The sequence below is a fragment of the Zootoca vivipara genome, chromosome 13 (assembly GCF_963506605.1).
Source record: "Zootoca vivipara chromosome 13, rZooViv1.1, whole genome shotgun sequence".
NCBI classification, from domain to species: Eukaryota; Metazoa; Chordata; class Lepidosauria; order Squamata; family Lacertidae; genus Zootoca; species Zootoca vivipara.
This window is the reverse complement of record NC_083288.1, coordinates 19,687,561-19,702,529: the sequence shown is the minus strand read 5'-3', so window position 1 is coordinate 19,702,529 and position 14,969 is coordinate 19,687,561. Positions and strand designations below refer to the sequence as shown.

The 14,969-nt window shown below is 49.0% G+C and overlaps 1 protein-coding gene across 1 annotated transcript in view; it reads right to left on the bottom strand.

The window, feature by feature from the left end:
- Positions 1 to 8,154: 8,154 nt before the first annotated feature.
- B4GALNT2 (beta-1,4-N-acetyl-galactosaminyltransferase 2) overlaps positions 8,155 to 14,969 on the bottom strand; it is a 35,879-nt gene continuing 29,064 nt past the window's right edge. The window contains exons 9-11 of the mRNA XM_035135150.2: positions 13,577 to 13,717; positions 11,367 to 11,586; positions 8,155 to 10,016 (exon numbers count right to left, since the gene is read on the bottom strand). Coding sequence (XP_034991041.2) covers positions 9,805 to 10,016; positions 11,367 to 11,586; positions 13,577 to 13,717 — 573 coding nt within the window. The 3' untranslated portion in view covers positions 8,155 to 9,804. The remainder of the gene's footprint in view (positions 10,017 to 11,366; positions 11,587 to 13,576; positions 13,718 to 14,969) is intronic.

Genomic DNA, 14,969 nt, shown 5'->3' with positions numbered 1-14,969 from the left:
AATTGGGACAGCTACCTCAAGGAAGAGTAGTAAAGATAACGTATGCAGTGGAATGGTGGCTTCTCTTAACTTTTGCCATAGCTGCATCACAAACTCTTACCCTTCACTTTAGTTCTGGTGCAGTGGGATTCAGTAAAACAGGCTTAGTGGCACTGTCTGGCCAAAATACGGCAGGGAGCCCCAAAGGCAGCCCAAAAGCTCACAAGCATGTCACCTGTGAATTCTGCTCTCTCGGGAACTTTGTAAGTTCTGCAACAAGGAAACTCCTGTGGTGCAAGCAACACCAGTTTTCACAACCAGGATGTGTTATTCTGAAGATCGGCAACACTAGCCATAGCTGCTCAGAGATTACCTCCCACTTACCTCGTGGCAGCTGGCATTGCTTGGCATGGGTTTGTGGGGCAGGGTATATAGAAACATAGGAAGCTGCCTTATACCAAGTAAGGCCAATGGTTCATCTAGGTCAGAATTATCTACAACACTGACAGGCAGCAGCTCTTCAGGGTTGCAGGCAGGAGTCTTACCTGGAGATGCCAGAGATTGAACCTGGGACTTCCTGTATGCAAGACATAGGCTACATCCATCCTGGGACAGGGGCTTCGAGTTTAAAGAACCTGTGCCTTTGTTCTGTCCTTTCCTTGAGTCTCAAACTTGGGTCTCCAAAAACTTGTTTTTGGACTACAACTCCCATCACCCCTAGCTAGCAGATCCGGTGGTCAGGGATGATGGGAATTGTAGTCCAAAAACAGCTTGGAAAACACTGTTCTCTAGACCATAATGGACCTCTCTTATTTCACAGTTGAATTGATTCATATGCCAGAAGCACTTGCAGGCCTGATTTCTGTTGCTTTTCATTGAAAGGCTCTTAAGTCTTTTCAGTCTGTTACGTAGTTCAGTCACAACATCAGAGCGAATAAGTCAGTCACTAGCAGGTGACGCTTCCAAGCCACGTGCTATAATAATTTTAATAAAGAGAGACACGTCCCGTCCCCCCCAAGCCTCCTGTTTGAATCAGAGTGTTTTTCTGATACCTTCAAGAAGCAACAAGCTGGATTCTGCTGCACCAAACCTGGAGAAGAGAGGGAAGAAGCCATTACCCCTTTAGCTGTAGTTCCCCCCCCAGAAGAACTCGGAAACATGAAGACATTACAGATCTCAAGTTCCTTGGGAAGACAGCTTGAAAATGCCTTGGGGGCAGTGTTAGTGCATCCTGCTTTTCAGCCCAGGAACAACTCCTGAAAATCCAAACAATGAATTTTAGTAAACAGGCTAGATAGAAAATAAAAAAATTCCTTCTGGTAGCACCTTAGAGACCAACTAAGCTTGTCATTGTTATGAGCTTTAGTGTGCATGCACACTTCTTCAGATACCAAGCTCATACCAATGACAAACTTAGTTGGTCTCTAAGGTGCTACTGGAAGGAATCTCTTTATTTTGTTTTGACTACGCCAGACCAACACGGCTACCTACCTGTAACTAGAAGGCTGGATAGCTTAGTCCAAGGCATCGTGCCAACTGGAATTTTCTGTAAGGCCACGTTGGATGAGAGGGATCACCTACCAGCAGCTGCATGGAAGGTCCGTTCAGATGAAAGAGTTTGACTTGCACACAGCCAGCTGACCCAGGAGTTCTTCCGTAGTTGTTCTATACCGAACAGAACTGGTGGGAGGCAAGACGTTCGGCCATGTCTTGTGAAAGCAGGGAAGATTCCGATAAGGTGGATGTAGGCCATATTTTACTCTTCAGTAGCTTAAATCACTGTGCATGTGGAGCCACGGAGGAAGCTGACCATTCAAGTGAAGTTTTAGCAAGCATCCGTAGTAAGAATGAATGCAAGTGGTGTCTCTTATGCGGGAGAGTACAAAATCCCCCCCCCCAAAATCCCACAGCAATCAGCTTAAACACATTGGAAGCTGATTGTAAGAATCTGCAAAGGGTGAGAATCACTTGCCTTCTAATAGGCAAAATACAATGGTACATCACCATTTGTTCCGTTCACACCCTGGCTTAAATTTTGGCTAAACAACCCTCTTGAAAATAAAATAATAATAATAATAATAATAATAATAATAATAATAATAATAATAATACAGTGTTAGTCTTCTCACTCCTTTAAATCTGTATTTGAATCCTGCATCCTCATCATCGATTACAGAATCTTTTTACACGTTTTGACTTTTTGAAAGCTAAATTATCTTCCTTGGTTTGCAGTTGGGTGTACAGGCAAAAGAGGGCAGCCGTTTCAGGCAAGGATCGATTTGATACGAATGGCATTCAAAGCATGAAGCACGTCTAGCTGGGTTGGCAGTGACAGTAAACTAAGTAGTACCGTAGCTATGTGGGGAGTGTCAAGAGAGAAGAAGGTAAGATTCCTGTCACTGGTCCCTGCCTACAATATATAGCATCCCCTCTACCCCCCAAAAAGGGCATGTGCTTTTTGATGGAATGACTGGTTTACACAATTTTCAGGGAAACTGGTGCCTTTTGGGCATTTTGTTGCCTTCATACAAGATGATAACCATTTGGCGCAGGGGTCTGATTTAAATTGTAAGCAACTATCAGATATCCTGAAGCAGCGGGGGTGGGGGGATTGACCGGGACCCACTTTGTCCTTCAAAATATCCCAATACTGAATATAATAAGCTGGCCTGGCCTTATCTGCCTCCCAAGGGTGGTGCAATGGCCCAACAGAGCAGGTCATGGAGCAATACCTTCTACTTCTTTGATTCTGTAATCGCAAAGGGAATACAGAATTAATTTCCTGGCTGTGCCTATAGAAATGGAACCCTCTCGACCAGGATTTAGCTGTCCAGGGATCTAAACAGTTTCCCTGTTCTAGAGTGGCAGAATCAAAGAGTGCCTACTATGCAGGGTAGAGTATTTGAGGTTGTGCGTGCATTTTTAGCTGGCAGTATGAGTACCGCGCTCGCCCATTGAACACCGGCAGAACCCTTTTTTAGTAGATATAAAATCCTACTTGCACCAGATCAGGGCTGCTGTCTGCTTCCAAAAAGCAGAAACTTGGCTGGACCAGCTTGAGTCTAGCCCTACCACCTCTGCTTCCAGTTTTGCTTTCAAACAGTGAGGCCTGAGTAATAGAGAGTTTTCTGTGGGACTCGAAAGCTCACTTCTAGCCTTTAAAATGCCTGCCCTGGTCCTGCATTTCTCCAGCAGTAGGAATCCTAAGTCACGGCTTCCTTAAATCTGACTCTCTCCCTTTTAATCAGGGTCATTCCGTGCACTGTGTGTTCATGACGGAAGAGGGAAAAGACCCCTCCCAGCACCAGCCCGTGCCTTGGCTTAATTCAGGTTGGGTGCCACCCCTCCGACCTCCCCAAGCCTCTCAGCCAGCGTTATCAAGCAGCACCCCGAAGTGCCTGTTTGAGCTGCATGTCATGCCAGCCTAAAGGGCATGATGACCATATATACATATAATATGAATGAATATAACCAATTCATGTTTGTTTATCTACCTCTTAGCACCGATAGATTGAAAAAGAAAAAGTAAATAGGGTAGTGATAATACAACATGCTGTGTAGTGTAGGGAGAAAAATACTTCTGTTTGTTTTTTTCCAAAGAAATTATTGTTCTGCTTAATAAATGAATGAACTAGAAATTACGGGCGCTCTCTGCATTTTAAAGCAGCCTTGGGGGAATTTGTAGAGGGCTGTGGAATGATGGGCTAGAGGCAAGGTGTGTTTGCAAGTAGAAGCCGCGGTCTTGATTCCTGCTACGGAATCACTGGGACAAGTCGTTGGCCCAGATCCAAAGAACAACGGGAGCAGGGCGCGTTTAAGCTGTGTGTGTGTGTGTGTGTGCACGCCCAGAAGCATCAGAAGTGAGCAGGATAGGCACATACAGGAAACCACCAAGTCTGTGGCTTCTACAGGTTAGATTGCGTTTATTGCCAGGACAGAGAATCACGGCTGCTCGAGCATCCGCCTGTAAAACGGTGGCAAAATAATCCCTTGCCGCTTTGCTGTGAGGGAGGGTAAAGGCAACGGAGACTGGGAAGTAGTTTCTCTATTGAGAAACAATTCATAGCCACAAGCTATTTTGACAACAATGCTGTCTGGCCAGCTGCTGGTGGTCTACCAAGGCTGCATTATTACCCAGCTCCCCTCTACAAGTCGATTGACCCTGGTTTTTAAAGTGTGTGTTAGTTTGTAAGAGCCCCGCAACCTCAACTGTTTCATCACCCCTTTTATGACTTTGTTTTAAATACACCACCCGATTACGTGTTTCTCCTCTTTCCTAGCAAAACCCCACCATAAATCCCCACTCCCATTTCCTTTCCACGTTCTTAGCATAAGCGCTGACAAGAGTTGAGACAGCTATCCAGCAGTGATTGATTGAATTATGCCTTAGATCCACAAGTGCACAGTCTTTTGCAAATCTTTTCCTCATTTGAGGGTACTGAACACACACACACACCCCAACAGCAACCTCACTAGATCTGTGTCAACGTTTAATTGAAATAACTTGAACTGGGAGGCGAGGGTGGGGACTCGTAAGAATTGTTTTGTTGGATGGGAGTCCGTAAGTCCAGCTTTAGGCTAGCAGTCTTGATTCCAACAGTAACAACTTAGATGGCTCTGGGAAGATCAGAGTGAGGAATGACAGTCATTTTCCAGCCACCCGTTGTTTTGCCACCAGCATCAGAAATACTGCCTCTGAACACGGAAGGGTTAGTTTAGTTAACCTTGTGAATGTCTCTAGTCTTTCTCTGAAGCCATCTCAGGTGTGAAAAAGGCAACAGCAAGAAGTTTACAACTTTCAGTAACTTTGCTGGAGACCTTGTATTAAAGCTATTTTGCTACTTGGGTGTAGGTCCCAATTTACCTTCCTTCAGAGCAATCGGTTGTTAAAACGATTTTATGACAAGTCACATGTATATGCAACAAGGTTATGTGAATTTGGGGGAAAATATATCTGTCTGCCGTACAACGTTATAAGGACATGTAAAAAAAACAACAGTGTCCACTGTTTTCTCTTTTTTTATTCTAAGCCATTGAAATCATCACAAATTCAGACTAAATCTGAAAGGCTGTGCTCTTAACAATTGTTTTCCTCCCTTTTGGTCAACTGTATTAAAAGTTTTGTTTTGTTTTTTTTAAAATCGTTTCTCTCTTTCAATTCCCCTTTCTGTTCTTAGACTTCTTGTCTATTGCATGAGGCAGGTTCGTTGGCTCAGATCCAAAGTTGCGACTACAGATGGACTGCTAGCTCCATTTTTACTTCCAGCTTGGTTATTGCCACAAACTGCTTTACTCCACTGTTTCATTTTTTTTAATAAAACGGAAAAAAATATTTTAATTTGTGCCCTGAATTAATATTCAAATCATCATTAATTGTGCTTTTCATGTGCTTTCATCCTTACAACAACCCTGTAAGTAGGGTGGGGGAACTTTTCCAGACCAAGGGCATTTCTGAACATACATTCCCTGAGTTTGATGGGTAACCGCAACTGACAAACCATGGCTGCATGCAAAATGCCTAGCCCAATTGAGCAGCTACAACCATACATGATTAGAACCAGTAAATCACTTTGGGAATAGGATGTGAAGTTCTGACTTTGGTATTCCTCTCCCCCCCCCCAAAGTTGATCAGGGTATTATCACTGACCACCTCTGGCTAGGGCTACAGTTCCATTGCTTTGGCTGATCCGAGTCCCATCTTCTCAACTATGGTTCAGTTGACTCTTTTCCGATCACCCCATAAAAGCTATGCTTCTCTTCTTTTGTAGGGTTAGAACATTTCAGACAAAGCATCCCAAAGACCATTCTTGGGAGCAAGTCTGCAAAAAGCAGATTGTTCGGGACCAGCTTCCCTCGCTCCAGGCCTGCTGCAGCTGGCCAGGCACCGATCTCCCAATCGCCTTGCACAGGAAGGGAATAATACGAGACCGCTCAGTAATATTTCTAAATGCTCTGGAGTCAGGAGGGCGTCTCCACGTGGGGCCTTCTCGCCATCCCTTTCAAGGCATTGAGCAAAAGTGTAATGAGGCATTAACCACTCCCTGCACCCACTGAGTCAATCCCCACTTTTTATTTATTTATACATACCCCGCCCATCTGGCTGGGTTTCCCCCGCCACTCTGGGCGGCTTCCAACAAATACCAAAATACATTAAAATATCACAGATTAAAAACTTCCCTAAACAGGGCTGCCTTTAGGTGTTTTCTAAATGTCAGGTAGTTTATCTCCTTGACCTCCGATGGGAGGGCGTTCCACAGGGCGGGTGCCACTACCGAGAAGGCCCTCTGCTTCCCTGTAGCTTTGCTTCTCGCAGTGAGGGAACCGCCAGAAGGCCCTCGGCGCTGGATCTCAGTGTCCGGGATGAACAATGGGGGTGGAGACGCTCCTTCAAGTATACTGGACTGAGGCTGTTTAGGGCTTTAAAGGTCAGCACCAACACTTTGAATTGTGCTCGGAAACGTACTGGGAGCCAATGTAGGTCTCTTAGGATCGGTGCTATGTGGTCTTGGCGGCCACTCCCAGTCACCAGTCTAGCTGCCGCATTCTGGATTAATTGCAGTTTTCGGGTCACCTTCAAAGGTAGCCCCACATAGAGCGCATTGCAGTAGTCCAATACTAGATTTTATCACCCACGTTGGGCTGAGCTCAAGAGGGTATGCACTCAGCCTCATGGCCACAGGTGTCCTGTCCATGCCATCATCAGCTGGAATTGGTCCCCCAACAGTGCTGCTTGTGCGATCTCCCAACAAACCTGGACTAACTGGCATGGATCCGAGTGGTTTTTTGCCCTCAAAAGTGCCTTGCAGATTTTTCACAGCAGGCTACTGAGTGGTCCATTGCAAATGAGGAGGTACCAACCAATTTAACAGTCTCTAGACAGCTCTGCTGAGCGATTCATTCGGGAAGCAACAGGGGGCTGAGATACGTATATGCTCTTTGCTAGAAGCACATGAAAGGTGAGACTGTGTACTTGCACCTCTTTGTGGTCGGATTCAAGCCACAACTTGTACCACCTGTGCTCCAGTTGTCTAGCTTGCTTCATTGCCCAGAGGGCCTCAGAAAACCACAAATTCCTTAACTATTTGTGGTCAGAGAGGGAGCTTTGGAGTGATTGTGCCGATGGCCTTCTCTCCATCTCAGTATTACACTGTGAAACGTGGGCCTTGACAGGAGTACCAGTCATACTGCCTGGAAAATTTTCCCAAAACTTTCAGGAATATATCAGACTCCATCTGTCTCCAACTTAACTGGTCCCCCAGCCCTGCGGGTAGGGGCCAATCCACAACAGAAAACAATCTGCCCATGTGAAAATAGAGTGATGGCTGCCCACTCGCCATATCCTTGCCAGTCCCCTATGTGGCAAAAACCAGGCACAGGGTATATACAGTAACCTACGGCATATGTCAGGTGCATGTTGTACTGAAACAGCCCCATGGTTGTCATGGAAAGCCATGAAGTCTAGAACCAACACCAAACCAGAGATTGGCATCAAGAGAGGGAGGTGGATGGGCAGCAGGATAGTGCAGATAAGATCCCCATTGTGCCAGTTCACATTGAGTTCCCTGAGGGACTGGCCTCATGTTGGGAATGACAGGACTTCTGGATGACAGCCGTGCGCCACCTTGTCCCTCTGACCTTGACTGATGCTGCACAAAATACCCAGGTGGACAAAGCTGGGTAGGGTCAGCCGCCACCACCTGCTTGCCCTCCTGGGTCTCCGTAACATGCACCAGGTAGACCATCTCGGCCATGATCTCTTGTGGACTCACCCATGGGCGTACCCAGGAGCAAAGCTAGGGGGGCACACCAGCCACGCCCCCCAGCCACCCGATTGGCTAGCTGGCAATGACGTGGCCAGGATCCCCCCAGGAGGCATGGTCAACGTCCACGCCCCCCCCCAGAGGAAAAGGGGCCGTTTGCAAGGCAGCACACAGAGCCACCCGCGCTTGCACTCCTGCCTCTCCCGCTCCTTTAATGGCAGCAGTGGCTAAAACGAGGCAGCAGCAGCAAAACTGCCTCCGTTGAAGGAAACCTGGACCTGGGCTAACTTCAGCCCACACTCTTTCAAGTCACGGTGAGCACATGCCGCGGAGCATTGTGGGGCAGCACTTTCTGTGCTGTGCTCACTGTGACTTGAAGGAGTGTGGGCTGAAGTTAGCCCAGGTCCAGGTCCAGGTTTTTTTCAACAGAGGCAGCTTTGCTGCCGCTGCTGCCGTTTCGCTTCAGCCAAGCAGGCTGAGGCGGAGCACAGCAGGCAGCGTCCCTGCCTGTCCTCTCCAGCTGCCCTGCTTCTAGGGGGGGCAGCTGCCCCCCCGCCCCATGCTGGGTACGCCCATGGACTCACCTGGTGTTAGCCAATAGTATCACCAGGTCAGCATAGGTACTGAAGTCTACTGGGGGTGCAGCTGAACAGGGACAACCAACATCAAGAGTCTGGCTTCCCACTCTCCTATGACGATGTCGCCTACTGCCCTTTCCATAGCTCTCTTCCCCAAGACCACTGGATCTTCCCTACCTGTTCCCTGTGACTCAGACTTTTGTCTTTTGTTCGCTGTGTTTGGTTTTCTCCATTCCAACGCAACTGCTCAACTCCACCAAAGGAGAACTTAAGGCTTCCCACCCTCCCCAGTTAGGAGTTAACGGGAGGAACAAAATAACAGTATCCTACTCTGCGGGAGGATACTGTGCTCCGAGTGCAAGTGAACAACTGCCCTGTGAAAAGTGCAAAAGGGTCTAACCACCTCAATGTTCACTCCAAACCAGCTCCTTACCTTCCCACTTGCACCAGGGGCTTGACTGTCACTCAGAACCCAGATGCAGCCCCAAACTCGCACTGAGAGCCAGTGTGGTGTAGTGGTTAAGAGCGGTAGACTCGTAATCTGGGGAACCGGGTTCGCGTCTCCGCTCCTCCACATGCAGCTGCTGGGTGACCTTGGGCTAGTCACACTTCTTTGAAGTCTCTCAGCCCCACTCACCTCACAGAGTGTTTGTTGTGGAGGAGGAAGGGAAAGGAGAATGTTAGCCGCTTTGAGACTCCTTCGGGTAGTGATAAAGCAGGATATCAAATCCAAACTCCTCTTCTTCTTCAAACTCATACTCGCAAGTCCACTCCACCTTCTATCATTAAGCCTGTCTACCACAAAAATGTAACATGGGTTCTTGTTCCTGCCCCATGTCTCCCCAAAGGAGTGGTTCCCTTTGGAGTCTCCCCTTTGGGGTTGTCCCCACTGGAGTCGGCCCACAGCTGACTCCCTTTTTAATCTCTTTCAACCCAGTTAGCTGATAATTATGCTCTTAAGAGGACCAGGGGCTTACATTCACTCCCTTCAACACAGCCTCCTTCTGTTGCATTAAAAAAAAACATTAAAAAGCAACCTGAAATAAAACCAGAGTGGAAAGGAAAGGTTTGCTTCATGGTTTGAGCTGGCTTTAAAAACAGCCAGGGTTAAAGTCCGTAGAGGAATTAAATTCCACTTTAGCACAGCATACAACTTCCATATACTGCCTTTTACACAGAGTAGATAACAAAAATGGCTGCCGTCTCACCACACAGGTGTTTCAATGGAAGAAGGGAGTGTTTGTGGAGATCCATGGCACTTCAAATACGCATTTCACAGTAGGGTCCTGTTGCGAGAAATCCCCGCAACAGGGAAGTCCCACAAAAGATGATTTTGAGCAAGAACTTTGGTTTTCACTCTAGGTTTTCTGGCTCCAGTCAGTTGCTTGCTCAAGATAATCGAGAGTCCCTTCAGATGAGCCCATTTGCCACTTGAAGGGTGCCATCTAGGGGATTCGGGAGCAGTAGAGTTGAAAGACGGCCTTTGGTCAAGCCTTTGTGTAGCATTTCATCCTGTTCTTAAAGTAATGTAAAGCCAGTTTGAACCGGACCTGCTCCTCAGTATTGGCCCGGAATCTGCCGTAAGTCTTCTCGACGTCAGCCTCTCGTGCGCTTTTCGCACTGCCGTGCGGCTGGTGACCAATGACAACATGATTGCAGGAGCCGACCCGCAAAATCCCCAGTCCATCCATAAAATATTCTGAAGGGAAGATTGGGGGCGAGAGAAGTCAGTCGACTAGGGTTAGGGAACCTCTGGGCCTCCAGCTCTTGCTGGACTACAACTCCCATCATCTCTGACCATTGGCCATGCTGGCTTCGGCTGATGCGAGTTGAAGTCCAGCAACACTGGGGGGGGGGGGCGGTCACAGACTCCCCATCCCTGCAGTAAGTCACTAAGAAGACATACGGTACTTTTGAATAAGAGACCTCTGTTCATACTTGTTCTCTGCATGTAGGAAGTGTGTGGAGCAGGGCCGCAACTCCTGGCCAACCCACACATTAAACCCATGGGGCCTTTCCCCTCCAAACCACACCCACCTGCCCCTACGCCACAGGGGGATCAGTGGCATAGCATGGGTTGCCAGTGCCCGGGTGTGTGGGGGGAGGGAGGGAGGGACATCCATCCATGCACATCCAACTGCCTAATGGCACCCACGTCACCCAGGAGATTTCAGCCACAGAGATGAGAAAAGAAGAGTCGTTCCGTTGTCTGGAAGGGTCACTTCCTGGTTTGCATGGAGAAGCCACTTTTAAACTGAGTCCAACAATGGAAGCGAGCAGCTGTACTAAGGCAGCACCGGGTTGAAATTTTGTGCCCTTCACAATTTTGTGCCCAGGGCAACTGCTCCTCTGCCCCCCCCTAAACTATGCCACTGTAAGGTGACGTCAGGTAGAGAGACCTGCTAGGTTGGCAGGAGCTGGGACAGAGCAACAGGAGCTCAACCTGTCGCAGGCGGTGATTTGAAGTGGCAGCCTTCTGATTGGCAAGCCCAAGAGGCTTGGTGCTTTAGACCAGCGTTTCTCAACCGCTGTTCCGCTGGCTGGTGTGCCGCGACGTGCGGCGACGAGAAGGGCGATTTGCATTGTCACGTGCCTGGCGGCCGCCAATGCACAGCACTGACCCGCCGGAAAGGAAGCCGGCCGGGTCACGACGCAGAGCGAGCGCAGCTCTCAACAGCCACCACCACGGGAGGGTGGCTTTAAACAAACTTAAAGAAGCTGGCTGGATGAGCTCAACCTGAAACTTGCTGAGCAAAGGATTGTGCTGGCAGAGAAATCAGCGGCTTGTGAAGCCTTATTACAGGAGATTGCAACCAACACAGCAATTGGCAAGTGTTTCTTACAGTCATAATTATATAGTCAATATAGGGCGGCACAGAGTTAATTTTTTTTAACTTTTTAAATGGTGGTGTGCCTCATGATTTTTTTCATGGAACAAGTGTGCCTTGGCCCAAAAAAGGTTGAGAAACACTGCTTTAGACCACAGTGCTACCAGGGACAATGTTAGCACTATGGAGGTTTTTGGAGTGGGCGGGGCATATGGCCTTACCTGAGTGAGCCACCCTTTGCAGCTTAGGGTCAAACCCAACACGCCTGCTCTCTTCAGTACGAGCGAGGAAGAAGTTGACTACGCCACTGGCGACCACACAACTGGGAAAGCCTTTCAAGCGGTGGTAAGAGCCATATCGGATGTGCAGACAGCTGCTGTCCTCTCCTTCCTCATAGATGACCTTAAACTTGTAGTCATTGCCACCAACGCTGCCTCCGACCTATAAACCACACAGGCTCCTATCAGCACTTAACAGACTTCACCATGGTAGTGCTGCCATTGAAACGCCGAGTCCTTTTCACAGCAGGGCTCCAAATCCCCTATCCCTGACCATTGGGCCATGCTGGCTGGAGGTGGAGTCTAGCAATATTTGGAGGGCCAACACTTCACCATCCCTGGACTAAAAGATGCACCCAACTAATTGGACAGCTGGTTACATATTAAAGCTGGCAATTTATTTCCAGAAGAAGAATCTGGACAGACTTACAGATGGCAGGATATTCTCACATGGAAATGAGTCTTCAAAGACGATGCTTGCTTGTGACCCGTGGATGCAACCTCCAAAAATGAAATATGCTTTCTTAAAGGTAAAGGGACCCCTGACCATTAGGTCCACTCGTGACCGACTCTGGGGTTGTGCGCTCATCTCGCATTATTGGCCGAGGGAGCCGGCGTATAGCTTCCAGGTCATGTGGCCAGCATGACAAAGTCGCTTCTGGCAAACCAGAGCAGCACATGGAAACGCCGTTTAACTTCCCACTGTAGCGGTTCCTATTTACCGTGTTTCCCCTTTTTTAAGACGTAGTCAGAAAGTAAGCCATGGCAGCATTTTTTAGCATTAGTGAAATCTAAGACACCCCCCGAAAATAAGACATACCTCCATGCGAGACCGCCGAGCGCCCCAGCCAGCCAGAGGGGCCTGGAACCGGCTGCTGTTGCTGCAGCGAATGCATGGAGCGCCCTGCAGCACCTGGACTCTTTTCTTTTCTTTTCTTTTCTTTGGGCTGCCCGAGGCCTGCCGCCCCGCCACCGGAACCGGCGGCTGCAGAGCGGAGCGCTCCGAAGCAGCGAGCGCTCGGAGCGCCCTGCAGCGCCTGGCTTCTTCTTTTGCGGGGGGGGGGGGAGCTGCCCGAGGCCTGCCGCCCCGCCGCCGGAATCGGCGGCTGCAGAGCGGAGCGCTCCGAAGCGCCAAGCGCTCGGAGCGCCCTGCAGCGCCTGGCCTCTTCTTTTGGGGGGAGAGCTGCCCGAGGCCTGCCCCCCGCCGCCGGAACCGGCGGTCTGCAGCGCCGAGCGCCCGGAGCGCCCAGCAGCGCTGGGCGGAGCACCGAGCCAGCAGCCTGCCGCCTCGGTGCCGCGCAGAGCGCCCAGCAGCACCCCGAGCCAGTGGCCTCTGGCCCCCTGAAAATAAGACACCGTGTGTTTTTTTGAGTAAAAAAAGTTATAAGACGGTGTCTTAAAAAAGGGGAAACACGGTATCTACTTGCATTTTGACGTGCTTTCGAACTGCTAGGTTGGCAGGAGCTGGGACCAAGCAACGGGAGCTTACACCGTCACAGGGATTCGAACCGCCAACCTTCTGATCAGCAAGCCCTAGGCTCAGTGGTTTAACCACAGCTTTCTTAACCACGTACAAATTTATACAGATTTAACTGGGCAATTAAATGCATGCAATTAGTTGGCCTGCAATCTTACACATTCTTACCAGACCTACTGAGCACAGTGGAACTTGCTTCTGAGTAAACAGGCACAGGATTGTGGTGTAAGATTTATTTAACTGGGCTACAGCTGCAACCTAAAAGCACAGCCTCCTTAGGTCAGGCATAGGCAACCTTGGCTCCCCAGATGTTTTGGAACTACAACTCCCATGATCCCTAGCTAACAGGTGCTATAGAATCTGTTAGAGCAGTGTTTCCCAAACGTGGGTCTCGAGCTGTTGTTGTTTTTTGCACTACAATTCCCATCATCCCTGACCACTGGTCTTGCTAGCTAGGAATGATGGGAGTTGTAGTCCAAAAACAGCTGGAGACCCAAGTTTGGAAATCACCGTGTTAAACGGATTCAGAAAGGGACCAAAAAGTTGTTCGGAGCAACCGTTGATCTCTCAGACCCATTCCTGTTGTGTGGCTTCTTCTAGGAATGCAGCAAAAAAATCCACACTGGCCAGAATTGGGTTGGGAGGCTAGTGGACAGCATGGCAAAGAAATACATACCACATCCAAGTTGCTGTTCTCCAACACATCCACTAGTTTCTCGATCTTGGTGTTTGCAGTGAACACGAAATCATCATCCACCCAGAGGTAGTATTTGGTTGTGACCTGAGATATGGCCAGGTTCCTTCCTGCAAACCAGCCCTGATGAAGTGAATCAGGAAGTAGCATCAGGCAACAAGAATGGCTTATGTCAGTGGTGTGTTTTTGTTAGGGGGCTCTTTCCACAGCAGAATATCTGCCTCTACCCCCTGCATAAAATCCAGCCTGTTGGTTGGGTGCTACTCCTGATGCAAGGCTTTAGGACAGTCTGTCTTGGTGGCCTTCCCAATGTTGCAAGGCTTTAGAGCAGGGTTTCCCAAACTCCATCTGTTTTGGACTACAGTTCCCATCATCCCTAACCACTGGGTCCTGCTAGCTAGAGACCAGAGGGACATCGCCCGTGAAGTCCGCTCCCTGCAAGGCCCTTTCCACCTGGCCTAGCAGACGGGGCCCAGACTCACCAGCTCTACTAAAGAGGCGCCGGGTGAGACCAGAGGGACATCGCTATGCCTGACAACGAACCCTAACTTTTGGATTCTTTTGCCCCATCTTTTTGTGCCTGCCAAACAGTTGTGTCATGCTTATTGTCAGGGGGACTCCCTACAGGGAGCCTCCCCCCCATCATCCTGAGCAGCACTTCGCCCAGCGACAGCGCTAGCAGCGGGTCAGGGGGAAGCGGAATGGAGGAGGGAAGGCTCAGTGAAGCGTCAGAGCCCTGGCAACGCTCTGGGGAACAGATGGTGGAGGAAGGGCTCAGCGAGGCATCTGAGCCCCTGCACTACTCTGACCAAGAATTGGAGGAGGGGGACGGCTCAGGGAGGCGTTGGAGCCCAGGCACTGCCCCAGCCAGCAAGGGGAAGAAGGGGCACAGCTCCTTCCGGTGCCCGAATTGAGGCGCGCGCCCAAACGCAGGGCTAGGGGGCGGCGTTTCGGGGTGCCCAGGTTATTATGCTGGCCCCGAAGCAGAAAGGCGCCATTGCCGGATTCTGAGAGTGACTAGGAGGTCATGTTTTCTGCTATCTCTGCACTGTAAATAGTATGCACAATAAAACCTTTAAAGACAGAACGGACTGGAGCGTCTTTACTCGGGAGTAGCTGCAACAACTCCCTGACACTTATGATAACATTTTATCCTCTTGTTAATTATGCTGTTTTAAATGTGCTTTTAATATTTGACTTCACTTAGCAATGTTTTTTTTTATGTTTTAAGATTTTTTTTTGTTAACTTTGTTTATGCTAAATACAGTGGTGCCTCGCTAGACGAATTTAATTCATTCCTCGGGTCTTTTCTTATAACGAAAAATTCACCTAGCGAATCCCATAGGAATGCATTGAATTTTTTTTCAATTTTTTT